This window comes from Lepisma saccharinum, chromosome 11 (genome assembly GCF_977018435.1).
Source record: "Lepisma saccharinum chromosome 11, izLepSacc3.1, whole genome shotgun sequence".
Lineage (NCBI taxonomy): Eukaryota > Metazoa > Arthropoda > Insecta > Zygentoma > Lepismatidae > Lepisma > Lepisma saccharinum.
Genome location: NC_139239.1, coordinates 58,893,780 through 58,911,645, shown reverse-complemented (window position 1 = coordinate 58,911,645; position 17,866 = coordinate 58,893,780). Strand labels below are relative to the sequence as shown.

Sequence of the window (17,866 nt, the reverse complement as noted above, 5' to 3'; positions counted from 1 at the left end):
GATTATAACACAGAATTACCTCAGGCTTCATACTGTTTTCATTTATTGCATCGTCGTCATGCATTGTGGAAATAAGATTGACCAGTTTGTTAACACGTGGAGTAAATGAAACTGCTGTCAGATCCTCATGAAAAAGAAAGAGCGATGACTGAGGAGGTCGTGAAAGATAACTGGGGTCCACAAACTCCTTAGGAAACTCAGGTTTATTTCTCTTCGTCGTCCCAATCATTGTGAGGCCTCTTTCTGCCATTTTCTTAGCTAACTGGATGCTGGAAAACCAATTATCCATTGTAACATTACGACTTGAATTTTGGATGATGTCTGTTAGCTTTTCAACAAAGTAATCTGCTGCAGGCGTGCCTGAAGGTGTAGTTCCTTTACCAAGGTACGGGATCGCATTTACCACGTAATTCGTTCCTTGGTCGCAAAGCATCACAATTTTTATCCCATACTTTGCTGGTTTGTTTGGGATGTACATTTTGAACCCGACTCGTCCTCGAAATGGCACTAGTTGCTCATCAATTGTCATATAGGCACTTGGTTCATAATTTGATATGTATTGCTCAATCAGCATGTTCCATATATCCCGTACGGGTGCAAACTTATCAGTTATCTTCCTTTCCTCACGAGTTTCTCGAGAATCAAAGCGAAGAGTGTTGAGCAAGAAGTGATGTCTCTGCACAGAAAATGATGCATGATATTTTTCGCCGCATTCCTTTGTGTCATGTAATGTTTGTAACTTCATATGGTTGTCTTTCTTGGCCCCTGCGAGAATTGTCACACCGAGGAGTGCTCTCAGTTCAGCCAATGAAACGTCCTTCAAAGCAGAAGCATTCTTGTTTTTATAAGACTCCCTTTGTCTTGCAATTTCCTCATTTGTGTTGTGCAGGATCATGTCCAACATTGTTGAGGTAAAGAAGACGTTAGAACATTCAACAGGGTCAGAAACATCTACAGCTTCGTTATTTGTTTTTCGTTTGACATGTACAATGTTTTTAGCTGCGGCTTTTCCAGATGTGTTAGAAATGGGAACAGTTTTCCAAGCAAACCCGTTACGCCCGAACATATCGTCACATTCAGGTTTTAATCTTTTGTTTGTTGAATGGTCATCATTTCCTTCGGCTGACCTCTTCCTCTTTTCACCTGACTTTGGAGGTTGTTTTGCAGGTCCTGACTTTTGCTTGCCTTCAGCTCTTGGCGAACTTGATTTAGAAACAGCTGAAGGCCGAGATGATTGTGCTGCTGATTGAATGATGGCCTCCTCGATATCTTCTTCTTCTGACGAAGGTTCATAGTCTGGGTCCAAGTCGGTATCGTCAGGATCCTCAGGAAAGGCATCTTGATCCACTTCAATTTCGTCTTCAACCTCGCTGCAATCGGATTCATCTAACTGAAGTTGCAGTTCTTGTAAAATCTCATCTTCAGTAGTGAATGTTTTGTTTGTGTTTGTGCCAGACATCTGGAACAATAAGGTAGGTACCTATGTAATCATAAACTCATCAACGGTACCAACACGCCTGGCAAACGTAGGAACACTACCTCATGAATGGTACCAACACGTCTGGCAAACGTAGAAACACTACCTCGTGAATGGCACTAATACGTCTGGCAAACGTAGGAACACTACCACATGAATGGTACCAATACGCCTGACAGGCGTAGGAAAATTTACGTTAAATGGTATCAATACGTCTCACAGGCGTACTAGGCTTTGGAAAAAACAAAACACTGATCTTGACGTGAACTGCTCGGCAATCTGAGGAACACTGACTTGCCAAGAGAGTTTCCGTTGAAGCATACCTGGGAGGCGGGAGTAAGGTTCCCCCCCGAAACAAGATGGCCGCTGTTCTTCCACTGAACTACGTCTCTTAGACGCATAGGTACCATTCCAGGGTTAAATAAATGAACGTAATTTTTAATATTTATAAGAATTAGTCCATTTTTCTCCACTTCTCGGTTCGTTGAAATGAGATTTTATAATTCAATATTTCCCCTCCCCCCATCATTAATTCCAAATTGAATCATTCCGTTTCACACGGCGTGGACAATGAACACAATGGGATGTCTAAAACTTACGAAAATTTTCTGCCACCGGAAGGGTTTGAACCTACGACCATGAGATTGAAAATCCTGAACGGTAGCCACTACCCTACAAGCTTTCGCTCCTTAAGCCAGGTAGAAGGTGCTGACCAATGTGAAATGTAGATGTAACTCTCCTGCATGTAACGTGCAAACAAGTATTGTTTGTAACAAAGAAAACGAAAGTAGTACGACTCGGCGAAAACATTTAATGGAGAATTGCACATGGTGAGAGAACTTTTCATTCGATATTTGCGGAGGTATCCTTGCATTGAACTCGAGTGGGAAAAGGGATAAAATTAGCATGTCCTGAATTGCCACACATATAAATAGTTATTTCATTAATATTTGTCAATGTCTTTGAAGCAGTATACAATTATCGTTAGAGTATCATAATTCACGATCTTATATATAAAAATATCCCGTTGAAGGTGTGTCAATTCATTTTTTTGTTTATTTTTTTATAAATTCCATATGCAGAACAATGTAGCCACTATACTCGTATACTGCTACTATTACAAATAATGTTACCATGCTCTTGCTTAATGGAAGGGATTCTTTTTTAAGGAACATCTAGTATGGAGGATCGAACGTGGGACCGCAATGCTTTCAAGAACTCTAACCAATACACTACGCCCTTTGTTTTCTTGCAGCTACAGTTCCTAATTATTCTGTCGCCTCAATATTGTAAACGTTATCTGCAAAAAAGAACATAATACTCAGATCTCTGTACTTCTAGAATTACTATATACACATGCATTTGAAATTTAACTCTGAATTTCTTTCTTCGTATTAGTATATCTAAGCTTGTGAATATATTTTATTTGTAATTTTATAATGGTTTCATGAACATCTACGAAATAGTTCCTTATAACTTGGAATATGGTGAATAGATATGAAATGTCTTGAAATTAATTTTCGACCACCAGATTTTGGCTAGGGAATTATGTGTGATCCGTTTCCAGTCATTCATTGCTTAAACAAATGTTTTAAAACTATGTGGAATTTTCATTCTGGGATAAGTTTCTTTACTTGCTACATGTATGCGAACTACACTCTGTCCCACTTATCTCTGGAGCAGGTGAACGAAAACAAGTATTTGAGCAGCGATGAACACGTGAGAGGAATGGGATTGCGTGGATGGAGGAAAGCCACTGCAGTTACCAGCCTTCCCAGCAGCGTGCACTGATTCGCTCTGTCCACTCGATCCCCTCTCCCCTCTCTCCACTTCACTTCCGCTATGCGCGGCTTTGCTCCAGAGATGCTGGGAAAGGGTACAGTTAATTGTTTCTCAAAAGGTATCATCTATGTCTGTATGCCACACATTTAATTCTTACTCACATGGAAAAAAAAAATGTCAATTTGTATTCAGGGGTAGTTTCACAGTTACAAACTATTTTGGCCTTGATGAGAAGTTTAGTGTAAGTAGGCATTTTGTTTATAATTTTGAAATTGAGGTCGTCTAAGGTTGAAATCCTCATAATTAGGGCTTGAACTCGTCACCTAAGAGGTTGAAGATCGTCCTCTACTTTGTGCGTGACCTTCTTTATTTTTCTATTCATTATTCATCCTCATCGTCGCGATTAGCCAAAGGTAAAATAAGAAAAGTCCTCCTCCGTGACCGTGCGGTCTAAGGAACTGTGCTTTGGACCCCGACTGCAGGACGGCATGGATTCGAATCCGCCTATGCTCACTCTCTAGGTTCTCGGCCTGTGTATGGGACCGGTAGCAACCCACCATTGTGGAGAAATTGGGGAGCTACGAGTGTGTAGCGTAACCCGGTCTCGGAAATATCCTATGGGGCATGTTCCTGGGTAAACAAAAAATAATCGATCAGGCAATTCGATTATCGAAGGCGATAACCTCCTGTTGACCAAGTTGCCAATATAAATAAATGGAATACAGATTGTCTTCGAGCTTACATTGTTAAAAAGAAGCGGATACACGTATTACTATCCCAATAATTTTTCAATACGGTTTTTTGTTTGTCAGGCATTATCACTTAAACTATTGCATGTTGTGCTGGGGCCTACCTAGCCGCCTCTGATGAAATCTATAAGTCTTCAGATTCTCTTTAAAATTCGACTCTGGTCACTTGTAACGTGCTGGGTGCAGACACTGTGCATCGAAGCACAGTGTTTTGCGACAAGAAGCGGGCTTCAAGAGCGTGAGTGAGTCACTTTGATCGCCAGCAAGCTAGACTACCAAGCTTGTCTGCCTTTGAAAACCAAGTCATTTTTTTCACGGTTTCCGAACGCGATTGCTATTGTAGAAGTATATATTCTCTCAAAAGAGCAAGAAAGAAAATTCGACCAATGTTCTCCCGTCGTTTAAAACCAAATATTATCTATTAAACGAAAAGTTCACGATTGTCAATAAACGGTTTAACCTATCTGAGCATAAGGTGAATGTAAATACTAAATTTAATAGAAAGGTTCTCCAAAATTTCTCTTCCACTGTCTACGCAAGTTCAGTACCCAGGGGAGGGGCCATGTGGGCCATGCTCCCCCCCTCGAACCCTAAAATATTTAAATGTGAACCTATAAATAAATAAATACGAAAATAACATCGTCGATTTTTGAAATGTGTAAAAATTTCAATTTTGCTCTTGCATAAATGAATCTGTTTCTTGCGCAAAAGTCTTCAAGCTGCAATATTGGGTGGTTTTAGTTTTATAATCATTGATGCAAGGCTACCAGACCTTCGATTCACCGATTTAGTCAGGACAGTGCGTTATTTTCAATCCCTGTCCCGACTTTTTCGAACTGCAATCGTGATGCAAAAAATGTATCTTTATTATTGCTTTTTTGTTAACTCACAATTAGACAAGTTCTTTATTGTATGAATAATTCTAAGTACGCAACATAGAATTATCATGACTTTTTAATGGCGCTCGCACTATTTGAACTATTTTGTAATATCTGTCTGTCTGTCTGTCTCTCTCTCTGGTCTACGTCAATGACAGAAATGCAAGCAATATTCTCATTTATTTTTAACCCAATTAAAGGAAAGTGTAAGCATTTAAAAGAAATAAGAAAGATCATCACTGTTGCTCTTCCTTAGAAATTGTTGTTCTTCGAGGAAGAAAAATTAGAAGGATTTAGTCCAGCACCTTAACACAGTGTCCCACGAGTCTCTCTTGACTAATACTGTCAAATGTGACATGATTTTATGAATAAAATTTTCCGCCTGTTTACGTATAACGTTGCGCAGATTTGGTAGTTCGCACACAGTGTAATTATTTCGTGTTACCTTACGCAACAGCAAATGCATTTCATAAGACTGTTCTGGACACAATACTTGCATCAGTAAACAAGCATTTTGTCTGTTACAGTATCACAGGAAAAGAACATCGTCCTGTAATGTTCAAGCCTCTAGATATTTTCCATTAGTAATGTCTAATCACAATAATAAGTTAGAAGAAATAACTCGCATTTTCACAACTACCAATATTCTCGTTTTTAATCACTTCGAAAATTATTTCTCGAAGATATCGGTTATACTACAAGAAAGCAAATCAAAATTAAAGTAAAAGTTCAACTACACGTATACCAAACGACATTTACAATATTGGAGGGACAGAATACTTAAAAATTGTTGTTTCATTCGAAGGTAAAGGCGTGGTGTAGTGGTTCTTCTACCTGGTTTAAGGAGCGAAAGCTTGTAGGGGAGTGGCTACCTTTCAGGATTGTCAATCTGATGGTCGTAGGTTCAAATCCTTCCGGTGGCAGAAAATTTTCGTAAGTTTTAGACATAACTCATTGTGTTCATTGTCCACGCCGTGTGAAACGGAATGATTCAATTTGGAATTAACGATGGGGGAGGGGAAATATTGAATTACAAAATCTCCATTTCAACGAACCGAGAAGTGGAGAAAATGGAATAATTCTTATAACTATTAAAAATTACGTCCATTTATTTAATGGTGTAATCGCAGGTAAAATCAAAGATCTTACATGGAAGATTTTAATTTGCTCTGAACTCAGCCAAAAGGCATTTCCCACCGATCTAATATATTCTCCAATACATTTCAAAATGTTATTGAATGTTTCATGTCGATAATTTGGCCAATGCATCCATTCTTGACGCTCAGACGATATTCTCTGCAACTACCTCTTCTCTTCAGTTCCTTCTCCTTCTTCTCTCCCCTCTTTATGTTCTGCTTTTATCTCATATCGCCTTTCCTACTTTTCTCGCATCTTATCTCCATCCCACTCTTCTCCACTCCTCTTATCTCCTTTCCTGTCTTAGATTTCCTACTCCACTGCACAATTCTCTCTTTTTCGTTCTTTTCTTTTTCTCTCCTTTACTCTACTCTCCACTTCCCTCTTCTCGTCTCGTCTCCTCCTCTCCTCTCCTCTCGTTTTCCTCCTCTTTTCTCTTCTTTGTTCTTTTTTCCTCATCTCTCCTCGGATCTTTTTCCATTCTCCTCACTACATCTCCTCTCCTCTACTTTTCCTCTTCTCCTTTCGCTTTCTCTTTCTCCTCTCCTTTGTAACCTTTCGTTTCCTCTCACCTCTTTTCCTTACAGTAGACTCATCAGCGATGAAATACTAGAAAACGTATTTTTTTCTTTCAGAAAGAATTTTGTCATTTGCGATATAATAGTGATATTTTTAATAATTTTATACAATAATACTTGTTTATATTTCTTTCGCGTATTTTATAAATATCTATTGTGCATGTGGCAACCCTGAAATTTAGCCTAACTCTGCACGCAACCCACCAACGGCTTGTGTAAATTGGGTTGCCTAGTTTAAAATGTCGTTGTCCTAAAACTTTTGAGAGACACTGTACATATAGTCTTCCCACAATAACTAAATATTAGCAACCAGATGGGAGGACTTCCCCTTTCCTTTCAAATACCATTCTGTACATAACCACCGAACTCGGGACCTCTATTACTCAAGATTAGTTAAAAGCAGGTACGTATCAAGAAATATGTTTCGGAGGGGTTTCCGAACCAAGTCTCAAAAATAATAATAATATAAATGATTAAATTAAAGTATTCACATTAAATTAATGACAGCATAGTGGATGCTGCAAGAGAAATCCTAATAGCGGACAACTGGATAAGGAGGAAAGGAAGAATGGAGAGGAAGACTGAGGGAGGCCAAGGCCTAAGGTTGGCTGTAGTGTCATGGATGAAAAAAAAAAACAACTGTAAAATTATGTTACAAACAGTGAAAAATATGTCAGAAAAATGCAGAAATATTCCCAGTAAAGCCAAAACTATGCACAACAGTACTTTCAAGTTTGTCATAATACGAGAAGTCAGTATCTTCCAGGATGGAACGACTAGGCTGGGGGTAGGGTATTAAGTGAAATCAGAATCCATTTGGCCGAAGAATGAAGTGGGAAAATACAAAAAATATCGTGAGATTCACTGCAAGTAGTATTCTAAGTTTCATTTACTATTATATCAGATTTTATACCTTAGGGGAAACTGTGTGGTGGAGCCGTCTCGTGTCACTACTTGCACAGACACTTGGTTTCGTTCGCCTGCTCCAGAGATACCCGGGACAAAGTATAGGACATTGATATGTGCTGGCTCAAACGACAAGTGATCTTGAAACTCCCGTACTCGATTGCCGATAGAGTAGGGCTGTAATGTTTCGAATGTTATTTTTACTTTAGACTAATTGTTCGGAGAAGCGAAAGAAGCTAAAGAAATTAGAACAATAGAAAATTGTTTCCTTGTTTACGGTGATTCTCGTGCCCGCACAACAATGACGGAGAACATTTTCCCCTCAATAATTTTCGGAGGGATTAAGAAAGGGGGGTATTATTGTTCCGTATTAGTTGGCAAGAAAAAACGGCATATTGCTTTTAATTTCTTTGTCCATAATTTCCTTATCCTGCCATCGATAATATACACTATCCATTGCGCCAAAGGTACGAAGAATAAATTATACAATAACCGAAATCACCAAAACAATTACGAAATTATACAGAAATATATCTTATTACGAGAAAATTGAAGACATATGTTGTAAAAACGCTAAAATATGCCTTATCAAGTTCGTCTACTTCGGCTGATTTTCATCAGATACGTAAAGCTTTTACCCCAGTATTCGATCCGATGCCAAATGCATTGTCATTACATAAAGTCCCAGGCCCTAATAACTGCACAACAAATTTAAATACATTTTCTGTTCTTTAGATGCAATCATGTGATTTGACTAAACCAAGGATACAGAATTAGGTAAAGTGTGAAAACCATATGCTTCTATCACGCATAATTTTTATTGCACAGCCACCTGATTCATTGGTACACTACAAGTATGTGTGATAAGCATATTACCGACGAACAAGAGCTTAAAAACTTGTGGTCTTGAGCGTTTTACATTCAGGAATAAATTTACTATGCCATTTGCAAAGAGCATGTTCTCCGCCAGAAGTGAAATAATCTACCAAGGACTTTATATCAGCTAGTAAACAACCACTACATGCAACCAAATAACTCCCTTGTGATTAATGGTAGAGAAAAGAACCAGGTACCATTGTAAAGTCCTCAAAACACTCTACAATTATAATGTCAAAATGTTTCAATCGTACTTTATAATTATTAAGTAATATACGACAAATCGTTAAAACAGGTAATTAAAAATCTAATTTTCTCAATTTTTGTTAACATATTTCAGACAATATGTTCAGAACACATAATATACTTTATTTAATAATATCCCAAATTGATTGTTTTTCATTTGGTGCAAAAACTAAGGTTCTATCACTATCCTGTGAGAAGTTATACGCGTTTATACATTGCACTACAAATTATGACGGCGGCTATATTGATGACGTCATATCTCCGGAACCGTAGCCGACGAAAAAGACCGGCCCCGAAGCTACGTCATCCAGTGATGCTGACGTCATGAAGTGAGTCCCAAGCAAGTCGACGGGAGGATTGCTTCTTGTGCTATTACATGCTACATAAATTCTTTATTCAGGGACTGACACAGTGGCAAACGGAGGACGAAATTACAAAACAATTCACAGAGAGAGGATTATTTCATTCTTTGTCAGTTAAAATAAAAACGTTCTAATAGTTTTTTTTGGCGATAAAACACGCCAATGATAACGAACCTAACTAATAGTGCTCTTAAAAAGTAGAAACCTGAACTTTGTAGACCTTGTTGACTGACTAAATGTGATGTTAAAAAATTAATTTACTTTTCAGTTTTAAACCGCGTCACGATTACATTATTTTCTTCTGTACACCCTTTATTAACGGGCATGGAAAACGTCAAAATATCCATTCACTCAGGCTGGATAAAATATAAGATCTTCAGATAGTTTTTCATTCCAATTGCATTGCAACACACTCGAAAATCGAGATGGTAATGTGAATATATGAATGAGAAGTCAGCAGGTCATTCCATGTCAAAGCAACCTATACAAAAATAATTTTGAACCTTTAGTATTCGGATTTTTTTTTGTTTATACATTACACATATCAAAATGATAAAAAATTAGATTTTCGGGGCTCTTGGTTTTTGAGATATCGACTTTCAAAAACTCAACAATTGCAAGAAATCGAGAACCTATTCTAATATATCAACACACACATGCAGTTTTCAATTTGCTTACCAAGCATTAAAATTGATAAATATGAGATATTTTCATGTTATTTGTAGTCCAAAAATTGTTTAATTAATTATTATAAAGACTTTTCCATCAACGTCTCGGCTTAAGTAACAGTTTTAACCTGGAAGTCAACAATTTAGGAAATTTAATACACAATATAAAATTAATTTCCATACAAACCCATTGCCGTCCCATTATAAAATTTCACACACAGTCAATTAATATCTTTGAAACTTCTATCCTTTTCAAAAAATTTCAAAGGGGGTTCTTGAGATTTTGAAAAACTACAAAATTCAAATACCAGTCATATTGCATTTCAAGTCAAAGCTTATTAAAACAAAAGAGAATGGCATAAATTTGAGCCGTCTAGGTCAAATAATTTTTTTTCTACAGCTGTTTAAAAATTCCAAAATGTTAAATTTTTGCGATTGTTGAGTTTGTGAAAGTTAATAGCCCAAAAAATCTGAAATGTTAGTTTTTCTTTACTTTTCGGGTACTATCACTGCACCAAAAATATCCATTTCTGAGAAGTCAAAGTTCAGACCATTGGTTGATTGGACATGGAATGACCCAGCAGTGAAACCCATCCCCCCAATTTTGGTCATTTTGGCTGCAATTTACCCTTTCAACACCAGTCCTGCTTGTCAGCTACATTCAATTCTGCGGCATTCTATGGAATACACACTAATTTCTTGCACTAGCTGTCCCTTGTAAAAATAAATACATACAAATTGTATCTTGCAACTTGAGCCTATGCACTTTGGTACAGTCAACGGCAAAGATAATGATAGGCAAATTTTCCACCGCTATTTTTGCTACTTTTTATTCTACATCCTGTGTTGTTATAAGGAATGAAACTATGTTGTTTCGAAGCAGGCATTGTTCTCTGTTTATTGACGTGTTTATTTCAATTCATTGTCATCATATTGTGTAATTCAGACTGAATGAAGATGGTGGTGAACAATTTGCCTACTGTTTCTTTCGCTGTTGGGTGTACACACAGGCAAGTTAGTACTCATTCTTGGGAAAATGACTTGTGGAAAATAATCATGTTCACAAATGATGAAGAAAATTAACATTAATAAAAAGTAGTTTTGAACCAGCCAGTTATATGCTTGTAAAAGATCTATACAAATATCAAAGTGCAAATATGTCATGGAAGTGTTCCATATAATCTGTAAAATTCAAAATTACTTACCTACTCTGAGGAAAAAATGGAATTTTCTACGCACAAATCAGAATTTTCAAGTCAAGTGCTGAAATTATGGACATCTCAAGACAGTCATGTCAAAGTTCTGACTGCAAAGAGGCTATTAAACTTGAGATTCTACTTGAAAGTTATTTTTTTAAAGCATGAGATTTAATTTAAGGATGAATGATTAATATTTCAAAGTACACTTTAAAAAAATACTATTGAAACCATACAATTGATTTTTTGCATAACTTTCCTGTAACTTTTGGCTAATCGTGTCGATGGCGATGTGATATGTGGAGTTTGATGATGGGACACTCAAAGAATACCCATGCTGATATTTGAACCTACACCCTGTCCCAACTATCTCTGGAGCAGGCAAATGAAAAACAAATTTATGCGCAAGATGCCTCCACCAATGAACATGTGACAGGAAGAGAATTGTATGGAGGGGGGAAAGTGGCTGCAGTTACGAGGCTTCCCAGCAGCATGTACTGCTTCGCTCTGCTCACTCCCTTCTCTGCTGCTATGTGCAGCCTTGCTCCAGAGATAGTTGATACAGATTATAGCAACATCTCTGGATTCATATTAACATTTTCATAGACTAAGAGCCACATGTGAATTTTCACTTAAAATATTTTCAATCTGATAGGGGCTGAAATTTATAAGAACCTGAAACAGAAAGGTATTACACCTAGATGTAAATGAATACTAGGCAATATATTCTGCAAATGTTCAATTTTTACCCCTAATGATGTATGGCCTTTTGAGGGAGGGGATACACAAAATGGTAAATGACAAACTTATTGAGGTTTGAACATGTACACACACTAAAATAAAAACTATTAATATTCATGAAAGCATGTACTTCCAGTGAATAACATCTTTACTTCCACATAGTGCAGATGTACTTGACATGAATGATTTCCAATGTTGGACAGAATGTTGAAGAAGGTATCAATACATTTAAGAAAACATGCAAAATTATATTATTTTATATTCATCTTAATTACTATATACATTACATATATTGATGTCAGAATGGTAGAGAAAAACTCTCATTTAAATAAAAGAAATTAAATTCAAACTGAATGCCATTGGTGACATCTCGAAACTTCATTCTGAAATTTAAATTTGTTCAAAATCTACAGAAAAAGAATAACAAAAGATGTTAAATGAATTGCATAATATTACCACTGACAATTATATTCTCAATATTAAAATTATTCAAAAACCCCAAAGTAAAGAGAAAGTTAGCAAGTAAAGCAAACTAGTTACCATTTGGCTACACAGTAGTTTTCTAAACATTGATATCTGAAACATCTCAAACGATACTACCAAAATCAAAATACTATACATTATGATGGAAAGAGACAAACAGAATACATGCATCAATAAAAAAGGTGTGATGCAGTTAACAATACTTTTACATTCAGTTCAAAATTAAACATTAAATAAACTAAACTGAGGTATGCACAAGTTGATGAGAGTTATTACTCACATTATGTGAGAATCTTGAAAGTAATTTTTCTCAGTCTCTTATAAAGTTGTTGGGCACGTAGTTCAATACTGTGATTTAATATTGTACTTCAATTATGAATATTGCACTTTATAGGTTTACTGTACATAAAATAGAATACATTATTGGATGTATAACCTAAATTTGTATCTAATACATGTGAGCATTTCCACTTTCTATGTTGGGAGAAATTAAGTACAAACCGAAAAAAAAGCATACAGTCCCTTAATAAAACTACAAATAACTAACAAAGTAGAATACAATACAAATATGACAATTCTTGTAGGTTACAAGACATAAATACATAAAAAATTTCACTTACACTTCATGAATTACATAACAACAAAGTTACCAAATTCATACTGGACACAATTTCTGTATCTTTCTCCCACACTGAGGTTTCTTACAACTCTTATTATTTTCCTTTTTTACATAATTGTTTAACAAAATTTTACATGTTACTAAACAAACATTCTCAAGACGTACACCTAATGACAATTTGCAGTCACATGTGTCATGCACAGGCAAGTTGGAGCGAGTTATCTGAATACAGGATAGTTTATGTAAAACAGACATCTGTCTTTCACACCTCCGAAAATCATCATGATGATTCAACATTATTTGTTGAAGTAGAAACCACACAATAGACACAGCAACCACCACATTTTCTGTTGGAAGCCTTAATTTCCCACGGTCCAATGCATGTAGAAGAGAAAATGGGGCCTCGGGAACTTCAACACTTCGATCCATTTGTAGCCAAGATGTACAAGTAGCACATTTCTTCCCCATGGTTTCCTTCTTCACTGTATAGCCAGCAATGTATGTAATAACAGGCATCAGATCATCTGGGACAACTTCAAGTGACAAATCTTCATGCAGAACATCCAAGAAAATATCAACATCTACTACATCACATCTATGTTCTTCTTCACCTGGTGCCAAAGATCTGAGAGACACATTTCCTTCTTTGCTGGAAAGTAGAACATTGCTTCTAAATCGAAGTTTCCGTTCATTCTCCAATACTTGCACATACTGGATGTAGTAATTTGATCCTGACATTTGGCGATACATCCCGAAGCGACCCTCCAAATCATCATTTTGAAACTTGCCTAACAGCAAATAATCCAGTCTGTATCGCTGAAACATGTATGATATCATGGCAACAAAAGCATCATTTGTGGTTATTAGAGACTGGAATGTCTGGGAGGTTAAGGCATTTGCAATGGGGACAGATAGCCTCCACTTCTTTAGCCACAATGACATTTTTTTCAAAAATGAAATAGGCATATCATTACCTTGCCTGATGGGTTCACGATACACATCATTGAAGCGTTTTCCTTCAAATGCACTTTTAACATTGACAATTTTCCACCATGTCACAAATATTTGTAGCAATATACAAGTGTCTTCAAAGTCTGGAAATCTTGCTGGATGATCGTTAGCCACACACTTCAAAGCAGCAATGTTTTTTTCATGGAAAACGCTTAAGGCAAGTTTCACATTTTGCTTCTGTATGCTTGAAGGGTACAAAACCTTGTTTGACAGCAGATGGCCATATTTCAATAAGGAATTCTTCTCCATGTCATACAACACTTCAAGGTGCTTGAATTGTGCTCTGCGGAGAGTTTGTTCATCTTCCATGTCAGGAAATAAAAAGGTCTTCTCCTCCTTTTTATTTATCCAATTATTACTAACACATTTAATTATGTGCACACTATCGAATATGAAGAAAAGTAGCCTACTTTCATCTAAAGGATGCTTAATATATGGCTGTAAAGTTTTGTTGTCATCAAACAGTTCAAAAGTTTTTCTGTTGACTGCATTGTTGTCTGATATTACAGATATAATCCTGAAACCAATGCCTTCAATTTCTGTTATGACTGAGAGTAATAACGGTTTCAGAAAATCTGCTGTTAAATTGTACACTGGCACAATGCAAACCACATCATTATATGATGAGACTAAAGATGAAATCATAAAAATTTGAGCAGTTGTTGCCATTTTTTCAGGGTTGGAGTTACTGTAGCCATATAACGAGCCTGCTTTGAAACTGAATTGAGGATCAATGTATATTTCATCAATCAGTAAATTTACAAGCAACTCGTGATCTTTCATATGTTTCATTTTTGTCTTCAAATACTTGATACTGCCTGAAATTGTATTTCCATTTAAAGAGTACTGACTAACCATTGACTGCAGTGTGTGAATGTGTGGTAGAAATAAACACCGAGATTTCAACAATGCATTATATGCTGTACTCAGGCACGTATCCAGAAATTCTCTTCGGGGGGGGCTAAAGAATATCTTTATAGGTGTAAAGATAGTACTTCACTATTGTATATGATTATACCATATATATATATATATATATATATATATATACACACATACATATATATGTGTGTGTGTGTGTGTGAGTACACACTACACACACACATACATGCCATGCAAATCAAAAACAGAAAGTTAAGAAAGAACGAGATCGGCTTCAGCCTCCTGTATCCAAAATAAACTAAAGTTATTACTGTTATTATTATCTGATTACATGCAAAATATCACTCACATGATTGAAACAATAGAAACTACGATATACCCAACACAAGATGGTTGAATATGTTAGTGTTGGTTATTGTTTACAGACCATTGAGTCTTATTTTTTTTCAAGCTGACAACAATTAACGTCACAGTTAATCACCAACAAAGACAGCAGCATAGAGTAAAAGTTGGAGCACAATAAATAATATTTAGAAAATTATATATGTGTTATGCATATACACGAGAACGAAAAAGATATAGCCTTAAACAAAAAATATCAACATTTCACGTTCACACTGCAGTCAGAAATAAGTCGTTCGGTACATGAATTGAAAAAAAAGAAAGAAAGAAAGAAACGGCTGTCCACTGTGCTGCTAAGGGTGGCTTTAGGTTTGTTGGATGAGAGAAAAGTGTAGTTACTCTTGGAGTACCGACCTCTGGATACAATCATTTTTGACAAGGAATAAATAAAAAGAATAAATGAATGAATATTAAATTTATGCACCATCCTATGCAACATTCACTTACACATAAAATATCTGAACATACAATTCCTATAAACAAACGCAAACAATTGGACCTGTCAGATTCACTTAAAGGAACATCTTTCTAGGTCCTTGCCTAGCCATAGCGTCGAGCACTTCGTCAGGAGTAGGAGCTGACCTCCAATGGACTGACAGCAGTGCCAGACCTGTCAGTCTGTTACTTCCCATCCGGTTTCTCAAGAATGTTTTTATTCTTTTCATTGTGGAAAATGATCTCTCCACAGAAGCTGTCGAGATAGGGATTGTCGCCAGCACTCGGAGAAGAGCATGAATACCTCGGAAGAAAGCGGGATCACAGGCGTCCAGTACACTTATTAAGTCCGATGGGTGCTCCTTTCCAGACCACTTCTGACACCACAAAGCATATTCCCCTTTCAGTTCAGAAAAAGTCGTTCCTTCGCCCACGTACTGTACTATGTTCTTTAACTGGCCCATCTTCTGCAGACTTGCATTCTTGGGAAGGATGACAGAAATGTTAGACAGAAATTCCTTGTTGTTGGAAAACTTTTCATCCAAAGCTGATATCACACCATCCAAACAGGGGATCCAGACAGAGCGCCTAAAATATACCTCGGCCGACTCGTGGGGATAATTACTCCTTTTGGTCTGTTTGCTGCAAATCCGAGGCACTTCGACCGAAGTGCCAAACAAGTTTTTCATGAAGTTATTAGCAGCGGTGAACAATTCTCCGAATTTTCGGTCGGACTTTTCTCTCAGCTCTTTCAGGACTTGAATCACATTTTCTGCATATTCTACTGCTGCTGCAAGGTCATGGGATGGGTTCTGCAAGTACATTGACAAAGGCAGCGTGTGACTGAAAATCTCTTCGCACACTAGCAGGGACACGATGAATTGGCTTTTTTCAATTGCAGACAATAATTGCGCCGCTGTTGAAGAGACAGCCCTGTTTCTATCAGAAAGATCACGCAAACAGGCTACAATAGGTTCCAGGAGCTGAAGGAACACAATGACTGCGTCGTGTCTCTCGATAAATCTCGTATCGCACAAACTCACTAGGCGCCGTTTCTTCTCTTCAGGCATCAAAGCATCGATGGTGTCCCTGAGCATTTTTACAGCTAGGGAGTTATTTTGAAATAATGAACAAGTGTCTCTCATTACTCCGAAGCTGTTACGCACGCACGGAATGGACAATCCACTCGATAACGCAAGATTCAAACGGTGAGAGGCACAGTGGACGTAGACAGCTCTCGGATACTTCTGTCTGATTCTAGCCTGAACACCACTGATGTGTCCTCCCATATTTGCAGCTCCATCAAAGCCAAGACCCACCAAATTGTTCATATTAAGTCCCAAGCACTCACAAGTGTTCAAAATTGTCTCTGTCACGGCTTCACCAGTCATATCATATATTGGCACGAAACAAAGGAAGTCTTCTCGAACGCAGTTAGATGGTGAAACAAATCTAATGCACAGCGAAAACTGTTCCGTTCCCGATACATCTAAAGTTTCGTCCCCCAATATGGTAAAATACTGAGACTGATTTATCTCGGACACAATTTTTCTTTGAATCAGCTCACCACAAGTTTTTAACACTTCGTTTTGGATCAGTGGACTGAAGTAAGATGCGTTCTTCCTGCAAGTTTGGATGTGATTCTTTAGAACGTTATCCCCTGCCTTCGCACGAAACCTTAACAAGGCCCTAAATTTCCCATCCTTGTTATTTGGATCTTCCAGACTTAGTGGACCACTGTCATTGTCACCTCGAAGCGGCAGCTCGTGTTGACCACAGAAGATGATTGTCTCGACAACCGGTCGGAGTGCCGCTCGATTTTCTTCTTTCTCCTTTATTCTCTGGTTGTCGATTAAACCAGCAATATCTTCTTGCCGTTTCTTCTCGATATTCATAAAATTTTCGGCCTTAATGGCTGCCTCTTTGTGGTAGTTAGTCTTTGAGTGTGTGTCGAATTTCTCCACGGCATCTTTCCATTTAATAAAAGGAAAGGTTACCAACTGTCCCAGTTTCTGGTGATTGCCTTTGCCGGTTAGTTCAGCAGCAAACACAACACAAAACTTACAGTAAGCTCCATCATCGACTCTTGAATATGCAAGCCAGTTCCACCTCCTCAACCAATTAACTTGAAAAGTTCTCTTCATCCCGTGAATGACACGAACTGGATACACGAAAGTTTGTCCGGGCACAAATAAATCATCACTCAACACTTTGGTTTTCAGTTCATCTGTACAGCTTATTTCTTTTTTTAATAAACCTTGTGCAACCGCTCCTATATCCGGTACTGCTAGAACATTCACTTCACAGATCTTCAATCTCTTTGGCTCTGGACCTGAACTAGCACTGCACTGTGGCTCCGGGAGTTTTTCTGCTGTCTTCAGCCCTGGACCCGAACTAGCACTGCACTGTGGCTCCGGGAGTTTTTCTGCTGTCTTCAG

At 37.4% G+C, this 17,866-nt stretch overlaps 1 protein-coding gene across 1 annotated transcript; it reads right to left on the bottom strand.

Annotated features, from left to right (window-relative positions):
* Positions 1-15,505: 15,505 nt before the first annotated feature.
* Positions 15,506-16,819, bottom strand: LOC145995045 (52 kDa repressor of the inhibitor of the protein kinase-like). The gene has a single exon (XM_083131576.1). It carries the CDS (start codon positions 16,817-16,819, stop codon positions 15,506-15,508), a length of 1,314 nt encoding a protein of 437 aa, XP_082987702.1.
* Positions 16,820-17,866: the final 1,047 nt, after the last annotated feature.

What these genes read in the sequence shown, in the direction of transcription:
- LOC145995045 (XM_083131576.1), bottom strand. Translation starts at nt 16,819, where the DNA reads ATGACTGGTGAAGCCGTGACAGAGACAATTTTGAACACTTGTGAGTGC.